The sequence below is a fragment of the Carassius gibelio genome, chromosome A3 (assembly GCF_023724105.1).
Source record: "Carassius gibelio isolate Cgi1373 ecotype wild population from Czech Republic chromosome A3, carGib1.2-hapl.c, whole genome shotgun sequence".
Lineage (NCBI taxonomy): Eukaryota > Metazoa > Chordata > Actinopteri > Cypriniformes > Cyprinidae > Carassius > Carassius gibelio.
This window is the reverse complement of record NC_068373.1, coordinates 17,233,817-17,255,336: the sequence shown is the minus strand read 5'-3', so window position 1 is coordinate 17,255,336 and position 21,520 is coordinate 17,233,817. Positions and strand designations below refer to the sequence as shown.

Sequence of the window (21,520 nt, the reverse complement as noted above, 5' to 3'; positions counted from 1 at the left end):
CTGAATATTATATAGAGAAATCTTTATTGCAGAAACAGTTTTTCAAAATGGGGTGTAATGTATCAAACATTGGTAAAAACAGCAAACAAGGGTTGACATTTGTTTAGTTACAACATTTATTCCATTTCACCGAGAGGTAAATATACTGAAAATACAAAGACGGTCCTTTGAAGCACTTCCTCCTGTAACATATGCCAAAAACAGAAGTGAATCTCAGCAGAAATGCAACTAATATTTTAAAAGTAATAACTACACCGGAGAGCAGACCAGAACTAAATCTTGTCCTCTAGCATATTTCTGTTGGAGGAAGAAACTCGTTGATAGTTTTAATCCCCACAATCCATCTGTATTTTGAATACTGCTGTGCTTATGTTGACTTTACTGACAGCACTTTATGCTTCACTGGACAAATATGTAGGAAACATTGGAATTCACCTGTGTTGCTGTAAGCTGGTAGACATTCAGAGTGTCATTAGTTCAGGTTTTGGTAGCCTGAATTGATTACCATTGTCACATGGCCAGTCTGTAAGAGTTTGCTTCAGTTCATGCTTCTGAATGCATTAGCAAGGCTATGACGGCTGCTGGTTTTTCATTTCTCTGTTTATAGTCTATCCTTGTGGTTTCAGTGATATATACAAATCACAAAAGATGACAATAAACATTCCAGGGTCTCTTGTAACATCTTTGAAGCTCACATTCGCATAGCACCAGCCTTCCCTTTTTCTCCCTTAGAACACAACCAAAACAACACCACCCTCAAAATCATCCAGTCCATCACCTCTTCATTTCTCAACCGTTTAATGTCAAAAGTCCCAGTCATCCACATTCAGCTGGCTGAGATCAGACTCCAGACTGGCCAATCCAGTGGGCGAATCCTGAGGCTGCATGCAGTCTAAGCTGCTGATTGGAGAAACTGGACGCAGAAGCTCAGGAAGAGCCTCAGATGATCTGCGCTTTATCTACAATGTTAAAACGTTATATAGACCACAACAACGCATTGAATCAAGTTGCATTTATTGATATAGCGCTCTTTACAATGCAGACTGTTTCAAATCAGCCTCACATTAATAAATGGGAAAACAACAGTGTTAATGTTATAAAATTCATAAGAAGATAAGACTCACCTGTTTGAAGAAGGAATGGCCAATCAGAGAGCTGGCAGAAGGTCTGTGGGAAGATATAACAACATACTTTTAGTCTATTTATTACACCACAAAAGTATACATTACTAACAAAGAATTAAAGTAAACATTACTTTTGTGAAACGTTTTTGCTAGAGTTATTTATAGTTTGAAGCTCAGCGGCCTTGATCCCCATTCACTTTTATTATAAATAGGGCTGGGCAAGTTAACGCATTATCATGTTAATGCATTAATTGATTAACGCCGACAATTATTTTATCGCGTGCTAATACAGACAAATCATGGGTCACAGGAGGGGATGCTCCCGATCAAATTATTAAGGCTAAGCATCAACATTCACAAACCATTTTTTACAGAGAAGAATGCAACGAGCTCATAATCATGACATTATAAGTTGGAAATAGGAAGTTTGCGATAGCACGTGAAGACAGCTGAGAAGCGCTCTCACTCAACACAGTGGAGTGAATCGTTTTGTTTCGTTAACTAACATACGGCCTTCGCACATTATATTGCTTTACAGATGTATCGCTTTTGCCGCTAAGAAATATTCACGCAATCATGCAGCACGTATCAGAAGCACTGCGGTGCAGTTAACGCTCACACTGACTGATCTATATATAACTGAACCGCGCTCTTGCCCACCTCTTCCAACCGAGCCAGGGACTGCTAAACAGAACGATCACACTAGTCAAACGAATGCGCTCCGGCACGGTTAAGAATGCCTGTGTGAGCACACCCTAATTATTCCCCTACATACGTCTCTACCCACCCATCAAGTATTGTCCCGCACCGCACTCTGCTGTGATATGTCCCGCGATCGTGCAGGTCTCTAATAGGAAGATGCCTGTTATAATGTTATGATCGTGGCTCTGGACTCTGAGCATAACTTGTTTTTCTATAACAAACTATAAAAATGTTTCAATAAAAACGTCCTGGCAGTGATAAACAGCTTGTTTTACATTTTATTTCATTACATTAATGTTATAAGTTGAGATTTAGGTTACAATAAATATTTTAACTGCTACTTTGTAAAAGCAACACTGCCGTAAAAAAAAACTTATTTGTTTAATGTGTTTACAAACCAAATGCTATTACACTTTTGTTCACATAGCAGTAGGCATACTTTAAATGAAAAAAAGTGCACAATACACTACTTTTGAATGCATTTTTAGTTTTGTGCATAATGCGATTAATTGCAATTCATAGCAGACAATAATGCGATTAATCGCGATAAAAAAAATTTTATCGTGGCCCAGCACTAATTATAAAGTAATGAGTGGTCAGTCTGTTCCCAAACTTTCTCTTTTTGTGTTCCAGAAAATCAAAGAAAATCATAGGTTTGGAACGATGGGGTGGTGTGTGAATGATGTAATTTTTTATCATTTCTTTAAAAATAAATATAAATCACAAAGAGTAGAGTGTTATTTACCTTTTCTCAGGATCTCTCTGTAGACAAAGTTCCACAAAGGCATGAAAGTGAGAGCTGAATGTTCTGCTGTACGGGTTTCCACCGGAGGAGGAAGAAGGTTCTCCGTTTGTGTGGCGAGCTCCACCGGCGCCGGGGCCCTCGCAGATCCCAGAGTCGGCCCCAGAGCGAGACGGTTTCATGCTCAGTTCTTCAGGGGGAATGGTGGTGGTGTCCAGCAGGCAGGGGACTGTACCGTTCAACTTCTCTAACAACATCTGTTACAGGCGAGAGACAGTTCATCAAGTTAAATCAAGCAAGATATAAATGAGGGAAAGCAAAAAGAGATTGATAAAAAAGCAAGTGTTTGCCCCACCTGTGTAGCAGGCATGTCTTTGAAGGGCACGTGTCCGTTAGCTAGCTCACATGCAGTGATGCCCAAACTGTAAATGTCTGAGCGGAAGTCATATCCCTGAAGATTCTATAATATATACATATATATGCATAATATAATTTCCAATGTATTATATAGTCAGTATACAGTACAGTTTAAAAGTTTGGGGTCAGAAAGAGGTTTTAATAAAAAAAATACAAAAAGTCTCTTATGTGTATAAAGGCTGCATTTATTTTCAGCAAAAAATGTTATGGAATAGTATTACAATTTAAAATAATATTTTTCTGTTTGAATATATTTGAAAATGTAATTTATTCCTGTGATGGCAATTTGGCAAAGCTGAATTTCAGCGACATTGCTCCAGTCTTCGGTGTCACATGATCCTTCAGAAATCATTCTAATATGCTGATTTGAAACATTTCTTATTTTTATTTAAAAAATATATATATAAATCTTACGGACTCCAAACTTGAGATGGGAGGTATATTTCAAACATACTTGCTGCAGAACCTCTGGACTGAGCCAAGGTAGTACTTTAACACTGTACTGAGGAAAGTCGTGTACAACACGTGCTCTCTGACCGTGACGGATCAGGCTGAAGATACTCCGCAGACCGGACAGATACACCTGTCCATCTGCTGAAATCAGGATGTGGCTTGCCTTCACACTACTAAAGAGATGAGAATATATACTTCAGGATTCTTGTAGCACCTCAGTCTGGTGTGGTTGTTGAATAATTAACCTGTCTGACTACTAATAATAAGAACAGATCATGAGTGTAGAAGTGTTCCTCACCGGTGAACGTAGCCCATCAGATGGATGTACTCCAGCGCTCTCAGCACACCCAGCAGGATGTAGGCAATTGTCTGCTCACTCAAACCATCAGTAAAATGTATACTGAGCAAGTCTCGTGCTGATCCTGATGGAGAAGAGGAACACAAAGGATCGGTAGGCAAAACACATTTACAACTGCTACTATGAGCAGTTTGGACTTGAGATAAGTTGATAGAGAATGTCTCAGCTAACCGTATGCCATTAAGGGTGTGATCACCCACAGTTCATTCTCAGCGATGAAGACACTCTTGTACGGGAGGATACAGGGGTGGTGGAACAGCTTAGACACATGGAGTTCTCCCTTTAGAAAAAGAGAGAAACTGGCTGCAATGCTTCTGTATATATGCTAGCGATATGCAGGACTAACAGACTAGTTTAGTATTTTTGTTTTGCACCAATGTCAATTAATAAAAACACCAATTTACCTAAAACACAAATCGAAATACACTTTCACACTAAATCAGTGTGGTTATTCTTAACTAGAACTATAAAAACTATACTAAAACTATTTGTTTAACTACAAAAAAATGGAAAAATTTAAATAATAAATTCTTTATTTGTATGCTAGAATGATTATAAATACTAAATAGTAAAATAACACTTTACTAAATCTCTCTCTATCCATCCATCCATCCATCCATCTATCTTTTCCAAAAGAAAAGCGTATGTTGCTAAATTCAGCTTATTTTGAAACAGTTAATGGCGATGTAAAGTTTGCGAATAAAACAAAAATATGAATTTCAGTTGTGAGTCAAACTGTTATATTAATGATTATAATTATTTTGGCATTTGGAATTATTTCATAATAAAATATCAATGTAATTATTTTTTTAAATATCATAATTATACAATTTATAAAATTGCACTTTAATATGAATTATCGATCTCCTAGATGTTGTGAGAGAAGCCTGTAACTAACCTGTAAGTAATTGACCATGTCATTGGTGCAGGAATCCAGGTCAATGCGCCGGATGGCCACATACTCCCCTGTGGGTTTGCACCTGGCCAGATTCACTGTCATCAAGTTCTCCAAACCTCGGCCTACACAAGCAGACACACACACACACACACACTCATCAGCTGGAGGAATCACAGAGATGTGTGTTCTAGTGCAGTGCAGCCTTGGCCTCACCTATGACGGTGCGCAGCTCATAGGCGCTGTGGTCTGGAAGAAAGCTTCCCATGGTGTCTCTGCGTGGGACAGGGCTCAGAGACTCTTGACTGTCCTCATGGGCCTGAGCCAATAAAACACAGTCATTAGTCAAATGTGGAAACTGTAAATAAACAAACTGACCACGGCTGTGTCTCGATCAGCTTCTTGATGTCAGAGAGAATATTGTGAATTCAAAACTCGTGCTGTAATCTAACAAATACTGAGACATTAGGGAGCAGATTGAGACACACCTCAGGGCCCAGAACATTTCGACTGTCCGTTCAACACAATCAAAACCTTTTTACATACTTCAATTATTAGATTGTGAATCCTGTGATTTTAATGGAGGTGCATTTGTGAAAGTGGTTTGTGGGAACTCAGTCACACAGTGAGCCAACAAAGTATTTCAACACTAAATTCACACATGTGTGAAATCATAATTCAAATCATTACATTAAATGACCAAATATCAAATAAATTGTCATCTTAAAGAAATGTGCTTATTCACCTTTCCTAGCAAAACATTTCATGAAAAAAGAAGCTTGTTAGTTTTTAAAAGACAAAACAATAGATAAACTGTTCAAAACTTTGACAGTTTTCTGGTGGTCAAAGATTAGTGGAATGGGATTCACTCCCTGATCTATGGTGGATGAACTAGAAATCTGTTCAAAAGGGTCAGTAACATTAAAAGAAAAAAATTAATTAATTAATACTTTTATTTAGCAAATATGCACTACATCGACTGAGAGTGACAAAGACATCTATAATTTTACAAAATATTCATTTTTTAAAAAAAAAGAAATGTTATTTAATCTATTCTGAAAAATTCCTTGCGGTTTCCAAAAATATTTTTTTATAATCAGAAATGTTTCTTGAGCAGAAAAGCAGCATATTAGAAGGATTTCTGAAGGATCATGTGACACTGAAGACTGGAGTAATGATCCTGAAAATTCAGCTTTGACATCAATTTTAAAATAGTTTAAAATAACTTCTATATTTGAATAATGCCTCAGTATATTACTGTTTTTACTATTTTGATCAAATAATTGCAGCCTTGGCGAACATAAGAGACTTCTTTCAAAAATGAAAACACGTTAGCGTACATCTTCGGTTCCTCTGCTGTTGTGCCTGTGGGAATTTTGTAAATTCAATACAATGACCTTATGACCATTTGTCACAGCAAGTCACAGGAAGAGAGTTTTAAGCACATTTTAAGCACAATGTAAGAGTCCAAATACTTTTCTGACTCACTGTACATTTAAAGATACCATAGGGAATTTGGAAAATAATATAGGGAAACAAATACTCGATTTGTCATTTGAATGTGATAAAGCATCAACTTTTAGCATTTCTAAAAGGACTGGTGTCACTTTGCAAGCAGTGTTTGGGTAGCAAAGATTTTAAGTGCATGTAAGTTTTCCTTCATAATGCATCATAGAATTTTGGGATATCATCCAAATATACTATGACCATCAATGGCCGTTTGAGTGAATTAGGAAACGTTTCAAGATTACACACATGTACAATCACAGACAATGATGTGGCCTGTTGTGATAACACCACAAACCAACCTGGTTTTGAAGAGGGGAAGGGTTTTTATTGTGCATACACTGATAAATCCCAGGCATTGCAAAGCTCTTGAGAGAATCACACAGATCAAGTGAGGAACGGCAGATTATTACGGATTCATTTAAAGATTCAGTCCAACTGTTCTGAGACTCGGTATGAGATAGAGAAGTTGAAAACTGCAGCAGGAATGGCTTCACAAAACTCTGAGTATTTACAAAAGCATGTTATAAGCATCAAATGAACTACAATTCACCGTCGCATTTGGTTATAGATATGCATGATCCCATACAGATCAAATCCTTATTTTTTTTTTGCTTATATCAAAGTTTCCTTTCGCTCTACCATAGAACTCACAATAAGAATATTAATTCCTCACATATATGATGACAGTTATCTGTCAGTGGAGATCATGCAGGTCTAAGGCAAATCATAAAACAAATCCTTTTATGCCCTTTGAAGTGTTTGAAGGAAGTCAGTGAACAGTGCAGCAAGCCCAGGCTCTGACAGGATGAAACCATGTGTGGCATTAACACAATGAGTATCATCCCACTTCACATGCTTAGGCGACCAATGACAACATCATTTTTCCTGGGGTCTGTGATTCTATGTGTTACATTCTATGTGTTTCATAAGGTGTTAAAGGGGTGCTTTTATGCTTTTCACTTTTTTCAACTTTAGTTAGTCTGTATTGTTGCTGTTTGAGCATAAAAAAAGATCTGCAAAATTACAAAGCTCAAAGTCCACTTCAAAAGAGTATTTTATTTAAAAGAAATCACTTTTTTAAAACTACAACGAATGACTCATTTGGACTACAATGCATATTTTCCAGGATTTGTGATATCACAAATATCGACAAATAGGACGAAATCTGGTTGAGCTGCATTAGAGAAGACAACGAGTGTTATCACTATGTTGGAGACGCGCTACTGTTCCCAAGACGGACAAACTTAAGAGTGGTTACAATCATCTGGGTTTAAATGGCGCTAAAATTGATTTTGCGTGATAATTAAACTGAAGCTCGCAGCAGGCAGCTTTGGTAAGAGGCATGACATTTCCCGACCAGACGCTGACTGGAGCCAATCACAACACACACTGGCCCAGATAACCAATCACAGCACATCTCGTATTTCAGAAGGCGGGCCTTCATTTGATACAGGAACTATTTGAGTCGTTCATGCAAGACTGGGGAGAGAGGTATTGTAATAATGTATATATTTGTATGTATATAACATTGTAATGATAAAACTTCCTAATCATCCGGAAGAAGGAGGCGGGAACCGGCGCACAATCAAAATGAAACTTTAATGACAAAAATAAACACAAAACAGCGCACCAGCCCCTCACGGACGACTGGTGCGCACAAAATAAAAAGCAAACATAAACTGGTCCTCTCTCGTCCTTCACTATAGTCACTCCAGTTTTATATCCTTCCATCTCCTACGTGGGACTCGATACCGTGGTGGGGCGCAGGTGTAGCTCATCTCCAATCACTACACCTGGCCTCACTCCTCGTTCCCACGCCTCTCGGCCCCACCCCACTCGCCACAAATATCCTAGTATGAAAGCCTGTTCTAGTATAGCCCCAAAACAAAATCTAAATTTTGTAAAAGAACATAACAGGACCCCTTTAATAATACACAACAAACCTGGCATTTATTATATATATTTTTTGCTTTAAAAAAATAATAATTGCATTTTAAAATTACAAATGGCAAAAAATTATCTGCCAAGTCAAAACCATGGTTAAAACGAGGTATGTATTCCCTAATAATTTCCATAGATTTCCAATAAATGAACACAAGGAAGAAGGAGATTTCCTCATTTTTATTCATATCTATTAACAAAGAAATAAACATATTTTAATAAAATATTTTCTAATATATAAAAACATATTCCAATGAAAAGTTAAGATGCAAATGAGTTTTGAATAGAAATATAATTTATGCTTTTGCAAACTCTGTTTTTGCAAGTCAACCAGACTACTAAATTGTCGTAACTCAAATTTTAATATATTATTATTAAATAATTTATATATCATTAAATTGTCTAAATGCCCTTGCTTGCAGATCACAAGGCAAGTAAAATTTACGAAAACAGCCACACTTTGGAACCATAATAGTCAAACCTTATATAGTGAATTTTTGGGTGAACCAGCCCTCATATCTATTGTACCAGTTCTTTAAAATGAATGTTTAATTACAGTATTACATTACCGGGAAACCTCAACTTTTGAGGAAGTTGTGGCCTAGTGTTTAGAGAGTTTGACTCCTAACCCTAGGGTTGTGGGTTCGAGTCTCGGGCCAGCTCTCTCCAGACTTAGGTGCCCTTGAGCAAGGCACTGAACCCCCAACTGCTCCCCATGCGCCGCAGCATAAATGGCTGCCCACTGCTCCGGGTGTGTGTTCACAGTGTGTGTGTGTGTGTTCACTGCTCTGTGTGTGTGCACTTTGGATGGGTAAATGAAGAGCACAAATTTTGAGTATGGGTCACCATACTTGGCTGTAGGTCATGTCACTTTTCATTATTTTTATTTTTTTGTCACTTTCATTCCTAACTTAAATACGAGCACTTCCCTCTTCTGGAGCCTCAGTCTGTGCGAGTGTGGAGGTGTGAGTGTCACAGCAGCACAACGAGTGCATGCAGGCAAACACAGGAGCACAGGGGGATGTGTTCATCTGAGTGCACGCACACACCTCACACCATTAATCTTACATTTGCAAACTTACACAAGCACACACCATCTCACATGCTCGTACGCACAACTATCACACACCCACACCAACAGGCAGATGGAAAAGCTGGAAGATATTCCACACTTACTTTCCTTAGTGGGCTTGCCTGAGTTTGCTCTGGTGTGGAGAAACCGTGTAAATGATGCAAAAGACACATACAAACAAACAATCTGCCTTTAAAGTGGTTCTCACAAATTCATGAAACACCTCATTTCGTGTCCTGAGAGTCAGCATCTTTCCAAGCAACACTTTTTTCATTTTAAATATAAATTCCAATAGATATGTTGTATACAATAATATATATCATAGATTCCAAATTTAAAAAAAATCCTGTTCTCTTAAAAAAACAACAACTATGAAACATAATCCAAGAAAAACTCTGTCAAATGTTTTTAATTCTCTAGTCAAAAATTATACCATGCATATTATAGTCTACATCACTGCATACTGATATATACTAAATGATACAAATCATTTAAGCAAGCAGAAATTGTATTTATAACACTTGAGCATTCAGTTCAACAACAACATTTTTAAACAATTACTTTAAAGAGGGGGTGAAATGCTATTTCATGCATACTGAGTTTTTTACACTGTTAAAGAGTTGGATTCCCATGCTAAACATGGACAAAGTTTCAAAAATTAAGTTGTACGTTTGAAGGAGTATTTTTGTTCCCAAAATACTCCTTCCGGTTTGTCACAAGTTTCGGAAAGTTTTTTTCGAGTATGGCTCTGTGTGACGTTAGATGGAGCGGAATTTCCTTATATGGGTCCTGAGGGCACGTCTGCCGGAAGAGCGCACGCTCCCGTATAGCAGAGCACAGAGAGCACAACAGACTTCACTGATCAGAGCGAGAGCGTCATAAAATGTCACAAAAGGAGTGTGTTTTTGGTTGCCAGGGCAAGACAACCCTGCACAGATTATCAAAAGAGAAACAGCATTAAGGGACCAGTGGATGGAGTTTATTTTTACAGAGCATCAACGGAGTTGTGCAAGTGTTTGTGTTTGTTCCCTGCATTTCGAAGATGCTTGTACAGCTTAAAAAAAAAGAAAAAAAGACGACATAAAGTGGAACTTAGTCATTTTCCAAAACCGCTAAGCAAATATATACAGTTTCAGTACATACCACATAGAGACGTCGTTGCTGATGCTGCTCTTGTTAAATTTCAGCCTCTGGATCTGATTCTGGATCATAAATATACGCTGAATCTGACTGTTAGCCATGGTTTGTTTTGGTTGGTTTTGTCCTCACGGTAATGTCACAGCTTCCAAACACTCACAACGCAAAAGCCTACTCGCGCTCGTGATTCTTTAGCTCCGCCCACACGTCACGCCTCCAGCCGGTCGTGTTTTTCCGGGAAAAATCGGTACAGACTATCTTTCTCTTATGAATATAATAAAACTAAAGACTTTTTGGAGTTATGAAGGATGCAGTACTACTCTATAGGTACTCAAGATTAACAGGATATTGAGTGAAAACGAGCATTTCACCCCCCCCCCCCCCCCTTTAATAAAATAGTTATTTAACCTTTTTTTATTGAACATAAGCTTGGTTTGCAAACCTTTTTATTGACGCATTGCCATGGAACACAGAACAGCCAAAAGCAAACAGACATTAGCATAAAGCAGACATGGAGCGGCAATAATGGACCGCAGCAAAATCAGTCAAAGCAGATATACAATATAAAAAACAAATCCCTTAATGGATTATACACCATCTTAGCAACAGGAAACATTAATAACCTATTGATATTAGGTAATATGTAGTATTCAGACTATCATGGCTATAGACTATATATTATACATTCTTTTTTTTCTCAACGCTTTATGGCATTATAATAATGCTCCTGAACAAGACTCGTGTCAGCAAGAGCATGGAAACCAGAGAATGATACATGACACACATCTGAAATTATGTTTTCAATATTTACATGACCGTTTGCACGACTGCAGTTTACATGACTGTTTGTTTGTACCACTACAAAGATGATTTTTAATAGGTTTCAAAGGTTTGCGGTCAGTACGTTTAACGTACAAGTCTCTTATACTCATCAATGTTCTGTTTATTTGATCAAAAATACAGTAATAACAGCAATATTGTGAAATATTATTTACAGCTGTTTTTCTATTTGAATACAATTTAAAATGTTTCCTTTTTCTGTGATGACAAGGCTGAATTTTCAGCATCATTGCTCCAGTCTTCAGGGTCAAAATGATCTTTCAGAATTCATTTTAATAATATGCTTATGATATTTGGTGCTTAATGAGAACAGTTGTGCTGCTTGGTATTTTTTTTGGAAACCCTTGATACTTTTTTTTAGGAATTTGATGAATAGAAAGTTCAAAAGAACGGCATTTATTTGATATGATCTTGAAATCTGGATTTCCCTCTAAACTAGTTTAAACTAAAGCTCACAATCTGCGAATACATGTGGTATTCCTCCGTAGAGATTTCCTACAGCTTCAGCAGTGTTAGACCTCCTACACAGATCAGTCCACCTCTTGCAGTGACTCAGCTGTCAGTTGCACCACAGAAGCAATCCATCAACACCTAGCAATAACACTACATCACAGCCAGCCTTGCACACAGATACATCACCACAGGAAGAGATTAAACAGCCTCACAGACACAAGGGCACACAGACTCTGCTGTGACCGCCATCATTAGTCACCATGACGCATTGACAACAAAAACTCAAAACGACTGAAAATATATTTATGTAAAAATAAAAGCACAGGCAAAACAAATAGTAAACCAAATGCTGCTTTTTTGCTTTTGCGATGGTACCGACAGGTTGTGATCATGAGTAATCTGCATATGTAGAGATCTTATAGGCCTGCATAGCTGACTATGAGGGGGATTTGTGTCCGAAAATGTGTACTACTATAATTGACGTGTTCAAGATGGGCCAATTGTTGTACTGAGTGCTGCAGAGACATCTTTAAATCTGAGTGTGTTACAGGAACTACAAGTTTGAGTTTCTAGGACTCCCCTTCACATTCACCCCAGCGAGTGTGGACCAAAGCTCAGGCAGGTGGGGTTTGCTGAAAGAGCCACGAGAAGCACAGCGGCATGAGATGCTGGACTACTGAACTCACCTCCAAAAAACTCCAGATCCCTCAGGCTTTCCACACTGAGTTTCTCTGACACCCAACGCTGAGGAAAGGGAGAAGTAGTGGCGATTTAATGAACACGCAAATCACTTTGACAACCAAGTCATTTAACTCAATCAAGTTCACTCACCAAAAAAGACATGGATCCTGGAGATGGTGATGACAGGGTGCAATACTTTCACAAACTCATAAAGAGTACAGATATGCTAAGGGGGAAAATATGATTTAGAAAATTTGAAATAGAAAACAACGTATTTTCTTCTGCTCGGATACTTTCTGAATTTCTTTTATGCCCGTTTTCCGCGGTAACGTTACGTTACGAGAGATGTTATTGTCTTTATTACGGCAAACGTGTGTAAATAAACACTTTGGGTTGCTCAGTTACAGTGCAGCATGAAAGATGTAACTTTATACTTCCTAATACAACTCAACTATTTTTAATAAGCAGAGTTATTGATGTATAAACAAATGTGGCATGCCAGGTTACACGTCTGTATCTTTCAGTTAGCCATGCAGCTACAGAATAATATCTCTATTATGGTGAACAGAGCACGGAGGTGCAGTATGCTTGTGTAAGTTATACAATATAATCGTTGAACTCACCCTCTACTGATAAATTGTGCTGTTTTACTTTTCTATATCGTCAAATTTTCAGCTACTACCAGGACTGCAGGATGTAACGTCTCTTCTCCTCGCACTGGGCTGGATCCGTGTTAAGGAACGTTTCGTGATTGGACGAGAGCCGTTGACGACTCGAAGTCCTCTTGTTCCTATTGGACCAAAGGTTGGATGCGTGTCTCCCCATTGGTCTAATCTCTTGAGCGAATTAAATAGTCTGCGTTCTGTGTTGCCATATCACTTTTATTATCTCTGTCAAACACGAGCTGTTGCAGTCAGAATGTCAAAAGGGAGTTATCATAATATGTGCTGAAAACGTTTTTTTTTTATTATTAATTAATTAATTAATTTTATAACTGCATTAATATTTTTTTTGTATATATATATATATATATATATATATATATATATATATATATATTGCTTTTTATGTTTTTTTTTTTTAATGTAGATCAATGAAAGTTCCTGTCTTCTGATAAATGTTTCTATAGCAGAGGAGGGGATTTAAGGAATTGGCATTGATGTATGATGGGTAGAGTGGAGGAAAACAGTTTTTGCCAAAATAATCACTAGATAAAGTAAAAAAAAAAATTGTTGTAACTGTTCTTGTAACAATTTTTTTAAGTTACTCTATTCTGAACATCAGATCCTTTGTTTTTCCATCAAATGCATTCTAACTGGTTGGTTGAATAAAATATTTTTGGACTTTACATTTAAAAAAAATTGCCTTATGTTAGCTTTAGGTAGCTATCCAGTTAGCATCATCAGCTAAAATATTTTTCAAATAGGCTATTATAATTTCGTAATTTATAAATGATTACATTCTTTTTAATTTTAAGCTAAAAGTGCTGGTGCTCTGGTGGCATTTTACCTAATCTGTGGGGCAAAAGTCCCCCTTGGTACCAATTTTTTTTTTTTGTAAAAATTTGTACTAACATGAAAACTCTGTACATTTTTTATACTTGGTTTATAAGTTTTTTGTAATTGTCACTAAAACTATGACAACTATTCTAAACACATTTAACTTTTGTTCACATAAAAAATACACAGTCCTTAAGTGGAACGCTTTTCCCCACTCTACCCTAATATTTTTCAATATTATAATATTGTTTAAAACTAAAATAAAACATGACGGTATATTTGTATCATACATTATACCGAGAGTGCCATATGGTTTAATAATATTTATTGTTATTATTGTTGTTGTTGTTACACCGAAAATAGATGGGAATCTGGCAACATTGTATTGCACAGAACGTGGGTTGAAGGCTAGATGGCATCCAGCAAAAATTACTGGGCATGCGCACTATCAATATAGTGTTATTTCTCTCACACTGTACAACAATAATTACTATTTTTGCATTATTGTAGGGGGTAGGTTTAGAGTTGATTTAGGTGTAGGCGTTAATAAAACACCATTAAGGTAGAAAATTCAATTTATTGTCAGCTTCCGGTTTTTGCTGTATCCCTTCTAGCCACAACCCTACGTTCTCCACCAAACGCGTCGCGCAAATTTGACCAAACACAAAACGAGTCCATTGTAAATGACGTAAAACACAATTTCAGAGAAGTGTGCGAGATAGCCTGAAGTGATAAAAACGTTGTGGATAAATAAGGTGTCCACCCACGTAAGAAGATCGCTCTTTTCGCCTTATCAGAAACAGGTAAATAAACAGAATGTAAACAAATCCATATTTTACTCTTTGGCGCATGCAATGCGAAAATAAATCGAAGCATAATCCGAAGCACATCGCTCAAGGCCTCTCCACGGCCACCAGTGTCTCATACCTGCTGTTTGATTAGAAAATACTGAGATATTAAGAGAGATTTCTAAAAAACGACCCCTAGAAAATGAATGAGCTATGGCAAAAACGGCAAAGCTGTTGAAATAAATGAATAAAAAAATGTCGTTGCAGTGCGCGAGCCATGAGACTTTGTTATTGTTATACTTCAGTAGCCTTGACGAGGATGTATGCTATGGAGTCCGTTTTTGACTAGCAATTAACGAAGAGTTTTGAACTCATAATCAGATGCTGTGTTTGCAGCCTAACAGCGATGAACTGGAACAAGGGAGGCCCGGGTGGCAAGCGAGGCTTTGGATTCGGGGGATTCTCTCTTGGGGGTGGGAATAAAGAGGAGCCTAGTCTTCCCCCGAAGGCCCACTCTGCATTTGGAGCTTCAGGACCATCAGGTGGATTTGGCAAGAATCAGCAGCTTTCGTCTTTTTACAAAATAGGAACAAAACGAGCCAATTTGGACGAGGAGAATGCGTAAGTGCTTAAAATATGTGTCCTCTTCTTAAAAGAAATAGGTTGCTAATGGAATCGTTAACCCCAAAATGAAAAAAAAAAAACAATTAATGTAAAAAGAACACATTACATTACTCGCCCTCATTTTGTTCCAAATGTATTTGACTTCCATTGTTTATCTGGAACACAAAAGTAGATTTTTTTAGTCACTTTCAATAACTTTTATTGCTTTTGTTCAGACAGTGAAAGTAAAAGGTGAATAAGAAGGCTGTCATTATAACTAATGTCTCTATTAAGATAGAGTAAATTAATTTTAAGTTAATGAAAGTGGCTATTAATGCTTGAAATGTATATATTCCATAGTTATTTTGAGGATGATGAAGAGGAGTCTAGCAGTACAGATCTGCCGTATATACCCGCCGAGAACTCCCCCACAAGAAAGCAGTTTCAGGCTGGAGGAGGTGGAGGGGGCTCCGACAGTGAGGATGACCCTCTTGATGCTTTTATGGCTGAGGTGGAGGTGAGAGCTGAGCTCCCGAACTGATCTCTTTGAGAACCCGCAAAGGAAATTGTTGAACGTTTGCTTTGATTCTTGTTTTCCTCTTCTTTCAGGACCAAGCAGCAAAGGACATGAAGAAACTTGAGGAAAAGGAAAAAGAGAAAACGCTGACCAAGTAAGATTCTGCTATTCTCACAGAATTTTTTCTAAGACCGTTCATCCAAATAATATTAATAGCAGAGAAGATGGGAATAGAAGGGGGTTTGTGGGTAGAATATGGGTTTCTTTGGGTGATTGAGCGAGTCGCAGGGAAGTTTTTTTTTTCTCCGCTTGTTTCTTCCAGGGGTATACGGGATGACATCGAAGAGGAGGATGAGCAAGTGAGTGACCCTCTTGACGTTACTACCGCCATCGTATCTCTGCCACAGCGAGGACTGTGCCCCCCTCCTCTTTCTGTTTTTATTTCTTATATTCTTTATATATCTACATCAGTTTACAGACTGAGCCATTCAAATGTACTTTTTGTGATGGAATAGGTATCCGTCTCTTGTTTTTTAGGTTTTATTTGCTATCTTCCGAATTGTTTTCTCAACTAGTTCATTGGTTCTCAGTTATTATCTATTGTCTTTAAATGTTTACAGGTAAACTGATTCTTTTGTGTCTGAAACGTGAGATTTGAGTCAATGCTGTGTGTTAAAATAGCAGTGATCACATTTGAATTTTAACCACGTCAGTGCTCAGTGAATTGTTGGTTTCAGACCTTACCGTTTAATAATCAGTTATACTGAATAATTTCTTTAACATGCTATATTTAATTAGGCTAGTTAATTTTGATGCTGTTCAGGACAGCATTTAGATATTCAGCAGTAAAGGCCTGCTGCTCTTTGACTTGATCTAAAGCATGTTTTGTGTTCTTTGCAGGAAGCATATTTTCGTTACATGGCAGAAAACCCAACAGCTGGGCTGACCCAAGAGGAAGATGAGGAAGAAGTGGACTATGACAGCGATGGGAACCCCATTGCTCCTACTACCAAAAAGATCATCATGCCACTGCCCCCCATTGACCACTCAGAGGTACAGTTACCATAGCTCCCTACAGTGATTGTTGCATTAACGCCCTTAAATAGTGTTGCAGGGATGGCATCATTTTCAAAGGCCAACCCAGAAGTTTGCATAATAAAAAGCTAATAGGATATGTTTTTCATTGCCTTTTGGATCACTGCTGAAAATAAGCTCTGTGACCATTAAAAATATGATTTTTACACATTTTGTGCATTCAGATGTTTACACAAATGTTTACAAATCTAAACCACTTTTTTACATTTTGAATCTTAAATGCAGTCCCCAAAAGAAAGACAATTCTGACAACCCTTTCATCTTTATTGAAAGTCCATAAGTTGGAAAGTTTGAGTTAAAATAGTTTGCAAGAGTGTGACTATAAAACAGTTGATTAATATGTAAACGTACAAATCTTGAATATTATGTTTTGAACTCTTCTGTCTGTAGATTGACTATCCTCCTTTTGAGAAGAACTTCTATATTGAGCATGAGGAACTCAGCAGTCTGACTGAGGCTGGAGTGGTGGAACTGAGACGGAAACTCAATCTGAAGGTCAGTGGAAGCACAAGTGCATTCACAACTGATCATTCTCTTTCTTTCAACCCAGATAAACCCATATTCAAATTGAACAGATTTCAGGTGCAGTGCCTCCTAAACCAGCCACCAGTTTTGCCCACTTTGGATTTGACGAGCAGCTCATGCACCAGATCCGTAAATCCGAGTACACTCAACCCACACCCATCCAGTGTCAGGTGAGCTGCCAAACCCTCCCACAAATCTACATTTCTTTGTTTATGTATTGGCTTATTTTTCTACAGTAATGTGTGTTTTTTCACTAGGGTGTTCCGATAGCTTTGGGTGGCAGAGACATGATTGGCATTGCCAAAACTGGCAGTGGAAAGACTGCAGCTTTCATTTGGCCAATGCTGGTGCACATCATGGACCAGAAGGAGCTGGAGCAGGGAGAGGGACCCATTGCTGTGGTCGTCTGCCCCACCAGAGAGCTCTGTCAACAGGTCAGATAGACAAAAAGAAGGGCTCTTTTATGTTAGGGAAAGGTGGAATGAGATTAAACATAACTGCTGGGGAAAAAAGGATTAAATGTTTTGGTCATGAATTAAGTTTTTGAAGTGTTTTAATCACTTGCAATGCTTATCTGTGTGGTTCAGATCCATTCTGAATGCAAGCGTTTCGGAAAGGTGTACGGCCTCCGCTCGGTGGCAGTATATGGAGGCGGCAGCATGTGGGAACAAGCCAAAGCATTACAGGAAGGAGCCGAAATTGTTGTCTGCACCCCAGTAAGATCATCATATATTTTGATACATAACCCAGTTTGACCCGTTTCTGTTTACTTGTGAGGATGTTCCTTGGTAGTTCTTTTAAAGGCTGTTCACACGTAGGGTCGCCTGATCGATCATGTGAAGAAGAAGGCTACATCACTGCAGCGAGTGACCTACCTTGTATTTGATGAAGCCGATCGCATGTTCGATATGGGATTTGGTACGTGTGAAATGTCACTTTTTTTTTTTTCATCCCATTCATTTGTGACCTATTGTTTTGTTTTAAAAGCTCAGTCAGTGCATTTCCCAACTGATGTTTCATCACTAAAGCATTGAATTAAAGAATTAGTTCTGCAGTCTTGTCATTTACTCTCCCACATATTGTCAATCCCACAAGACTTTCATTCATCTTAAAAACAGATTATATTGAAAGATATTTTTAATGAAATCTGAGAGATATCTGTTCCTCCTTTGAAAAGTTATTTCCACCAGAACATTGACGTATAAAAAAAAGACACCAAGACATTGGAAAAGTAATCCATATCATGTTTGTTTTTGTTTTTTTTGAGGGGGTTAAAGCCTAATTTAAATCTGTTTGGAATAATATGGAACAATTTATTTATTTTTTAGGTGAACTGTTCCTTTAAGATTGTGAAGCATTTGTCTTATTTAAACTTGAACTGTTTTTTACAGAATACCAAGTGAGATCCATTGCCAGCCATGTCAGACCTGATCGACAGAGTAAGTCTATCACATATTTATATTAAAGTGCTGCTTTAAAGCATTTCTGAATTCCAGATTTAACCCATCTAGTGCATTTGACCTCTGATCTCTCACAGCTCTGTTATTCAGTGCAACATTTCGGAAGAAAATCGAAAAGCTGGCGCGAGATATTTTGGTCGACCCCATTCGTGTTGTTCAGGGAGACATAGGAGAGGTGCATACTTAATTTCTTATTCAAGTATTTGAAAATGCGTACTGTATTTGAAAGTCTATTTAAACCTGTTTCCTCATCCTCACAGGCTAATGAAGATGTCACTCAGATAGTGGAGGTGCTGCAGTCTGGGCAGGAAAAGTGGGGTTGGCTGACACGTAGGCTGGTTGAGTTCACCTCAGCTGGCTCTGTGCTGATCTTTGTCACTAAAAAGACTAACTGTGAGGAACTGGCAACAAATCTGAATCAGGAAGGTTATAGCCTAGGGCTGCTGCATGGAGACATGGATCAGAGCGAGAGGAATAAAGTCATTGCTGACTTTAAGAAGAAGAATCTGCCCGTATTAGTAGCTACTGATGTTGCTGGTTAGTAGGGCTTATTTTGTCTATCTAGTTGCGTCTATTCATGATCAGAATAAATGAACATTTGCCATTACTTGTTACCTTTATTATAAATATATCCTTTTTTTATTAATTGAAATCTCTTTTGCACTTCTCAGCTCGTGGGTTGGATATTCCATCTATCCGTACAGTTGTGAACTACGATGTAGCACGAGACATTGACACACACACACATCGAATTGGTAGAACAGGTCGTGCAGGAGAGAAGGGTGTAGCTTACACTCTGCTCACCACTAAAGATACTTCATTTGCTGGAGACCTGGTTCGGAATTTGGAGGGAGCCAATCAGAGTGTTTCGAGGGATCTTATGGACCTGGCAATGCAGGTAAAACAACAGCTGAATACAATATACACCTTTCGTAATCCAACATGTTTCACATATGTTTTAATAAACTCTTCATGTACTTTTTTTTTTTAGAATCCCTGGTTCAGGAAATCCCGGTTTAAGGGAGGGAAAGGGAAGAAGCTAAATATTGGAGGTGGAGGCTTGGGTTACAGAGAGAGACCAGGCCTTGGATCTGAATCCACTGTTAGTTTGCCATTAAGCTTGCTTGATTTAAAACAATTTATTATAAAGTTTATAAAATTTTCTGTTCTGTCCCTTTATTTTATCACCAACTTTTTTTTTTTGTATTTAAAGACAGGAACCACCGCTAATTCATTGCTAATGCTTTCATTATTATTATGTATTACATTTATTCAAACAGGAGCGCAGTAGTAGTGGTGGTGGTGCTTCTCTTGGTAACTATGAGGCCTACAAACCCTCCACTGGAGCCATGGGAGAACGTATGTCTGCCCTGAAGCAAGCATTTCAGGTGCTTTCCTACGCCTTTCACTGAGTTTCCTTTGACTCCCTCTCCTAAGTTATCTTCAGAAAAGATATATTTATATATATAGATATGTATGTAGCAATTTTTGGATTCTGTTTAACATTGCTCTTGCTTTCTCTCAGGCTCAGTATAAAAACCACTTTGTGGCAGCATCTGGTGTTCCTCCTAAACTCACCACAAAGTCGAGCAGCTCCTCTGGGTGGACCAGTGCAGGAAGTCTAAGTTCTTTGCCTTCAGGAGCACCTGAGGGGCCTGACAGAACCCAGCTGTCCTACTCCCCATCGTCCTCTTCCTCCTTTATCTCCATGCCACCACCCCCTGCCCTCAGCTCAGGCACCAAAATGAGTGGCTTCAGCAGTGCAGGCTCCCTGAGCTCAGTTTCAGACTCTAACTCTAGCTCTTCTTCGAAAGAGGGGTCCCGTAGCGATAGGAATAGTGATGACAGGGGTCGTCATCGAGATCGAGAGAGTCATTATCGTCATGGTGACAGGCATAGTGGGGGAGACCGTGATCGCTATGGGGAAAGGGACCGCCATAGTGACAGAGATCGTCATGGTGACAACCGAAACGGTGAAGGGAGCAATAGGGACAGAGAGGGACGGTCAGAAAGAGATGGGGGTGAGAGGTCGGGGACTCATAAAGACAGCTTTGTAGTTCCTGATGCCCCCAAACGTAAGAAAAGCAGATGGGACAATTAAAGTGTAGAAGATAGAAGCAGTCAACTGTTCTTAGATCAGAACATACAACTGACCCAGTCTTCAGTGTCTTTACATGTCTGCTTGTCTTTTTGTCTATGTGTGAGATGAAGCTGTGTTTAAAGGTGCCTAGGAGACTCTAGAGCTACCCCATTATATTTGTCATTTACTGGAAATAAATGCATCCAATACAGCCATTTATATCTGTGATTTGCCAAATAAGTAAAATGCACCTTGAGCATAAGTATTGTGTTAAAGTGCATGTGCCTGATCAGCGGCACACAAGTTGTTTCTTTCAGAAGGAACTAATAAAATGAGAAATGTTGAATCTGGTTGTGTAACAGGAAAAAAATGTTAACAAAAATATATATTTCAGAATCTCTTTGTTAATAGTTGAATTTTTTTTTTGTATCACTGTGCTGCTTCACAAACTATTTGTGAACTAAATATTTTCTTTAAGACTTTTCCAGTGTTTTAATGTATGCTGTCATGTTTCAAATATCACCATTTTTTGAGTACAACCATTAATGAGTTTATCTTTAGCTCATACCTGTTTATATTTAGAATTTAAATGTTTTTTAGTCATCTGTTCAGATTGTCTTCTGTGCTGT

At 38.2% G+C, this 21,520-nt stretch overlaps 2 protein-coding genes across 4 annotated transcripts; one reads left to right on the top strand and one right to left on the bottom strand.

Annotated features, from left to right (window-relative positions):
- Positions 1 to 92: 92 nt before the first annotated feature.
- LOC127949516 (STE20-related kinase adapter protein alpha-like) lies at positions 93 to 13,106 on the bottom strand. 2 transcript variants are annotated; one of them, XM_052546939.1, is made up of 13 exons: positions 12,948 to 13,106; positions 12,475 to 12,550; positions 12,330 to 12,387; positions 9,318 to 9,346; positions 4,908 to 5,010; positions 4,695 to 4,816; positions 3,968 to 4,076; positions 3,737 to 3,860; positions 3,440 to 3,611; positions 2,924 to 3,028; positions 2,572 to 2,825; positions 1,125 to 1,167; positions 93 to 959 (listed from the first exon to the last, which is right to left on the bottom strand). In XM_052546939.1, the coding sequence occupies exons 2-13, from the start codon at positions 12,484 to 12,486 to the stop codon at positions 804 to 806; spliced, it is 1,287 nt and encodes a 428-aa protein (XP_052402899.1). In that variant the 5' UTR covers positions 12,487 to 12,550; positions 12,948 to 13,106; the 3' UTR covers positions 93 to 803. The 2 variants fall into 2 exon arrangements, with proteins under 2 accessions (XP_052402899.1, XP_052402910.1); XM_052546950.1 differs by lacking the exon at positions 9,318 to 9,346 and having other exon boundaries at positions 12,948 to 12,963.
- A 1,357-nt stretch (positions 13,107 to 14,463) lies between these two features.
- Positions 14,464 to 21,230, top strand: ddx42 (DEAD (Asp-Glu-Ala-Asp) box helicase 42). Of its 2 annotated transcripts, none has more exons than XM_052546872.1 (18): positions 14,464 to 14,626; positions 15,008 to 15,232; positions 15,575 to 15,731; positions 15,824 to 15,885; positions 16,054 to 16,090; positions 16,632 to 16,784; positions 17,217 to 17,321; positions 17,402 to 17,521; positions 17,609 to 17,785; positions 17,939 to 18,067; positions 18,170 to 18,269; positions 18,743 to 18,790; positions 18,889 to 18,986; positions 19,072 to 19,348; positions 19,483 to 19,709; positions 19,803 to 19,913; positions 20,092 to 20,199; positions 20,337 to 21,230. In XM_052546872.1, exons 2-18 carry the CDS (start codon positions 15,018 to 15,020, stop codon positions 20,910 to 20,912), a joined length of 2,700 nt encoding a protein of 899 aa, XP_052402832.1. In that variant the 5' UTR covers positions 14,464 to 14,626; positions 15,008 to 15,017; the 3' UTR covers positions 20,913 to 21,230. The 2 variants fall into 2 exon arrangements, with proteins under 2 accessions (XP_052402832.1, XP_052402841.1); XM_052546881.1 differs by having other exon boundaries at positions 14,483 to 14,626; positions 14,993 to 15,232.
- Positions 21,231 to 21,520: the final 290 nt, after the last annotated feature.

Coding starts and splice junctions, on each gene's coding strand:
- LOC127949516 (XM_052546939.1), bottom strand. Junction 3,612..3,736: donor CTGATGGGCTACGTTCACCG/GTGAGGAACACT, acceptor TCATCTCTTTAG/TAGTGTGAAGGCAAGCCACA. Junction 960..1,124: donor GCCATTCCTTCTTCAAACAG/GTGAGTCTTATC, acceptor TTAACATTGTAG/ATAAAGCGCAGATCATCTGA.
- ddx42 (XM_052546872.1), top strand. CDS start 15,018: ATGAACTGGAACAAGGGAGGCCCGGGTGGCAAGCGAGGCTTTGGATTC. Junction 17,786..17,938: donor CCAGAGAGCTCTGTCAACAG/GTCAGATAGACA, acceptor TGTGTGGTTCAG/ATCCATTCTGAATGCAAGCG. Junction 18,068..18,169: donor AAATTGTTGTCTGCACCCCA/GTAAGATCATCA, acceptor GTTCACACGTAG/GGTCGCCTGATCGATCATGT.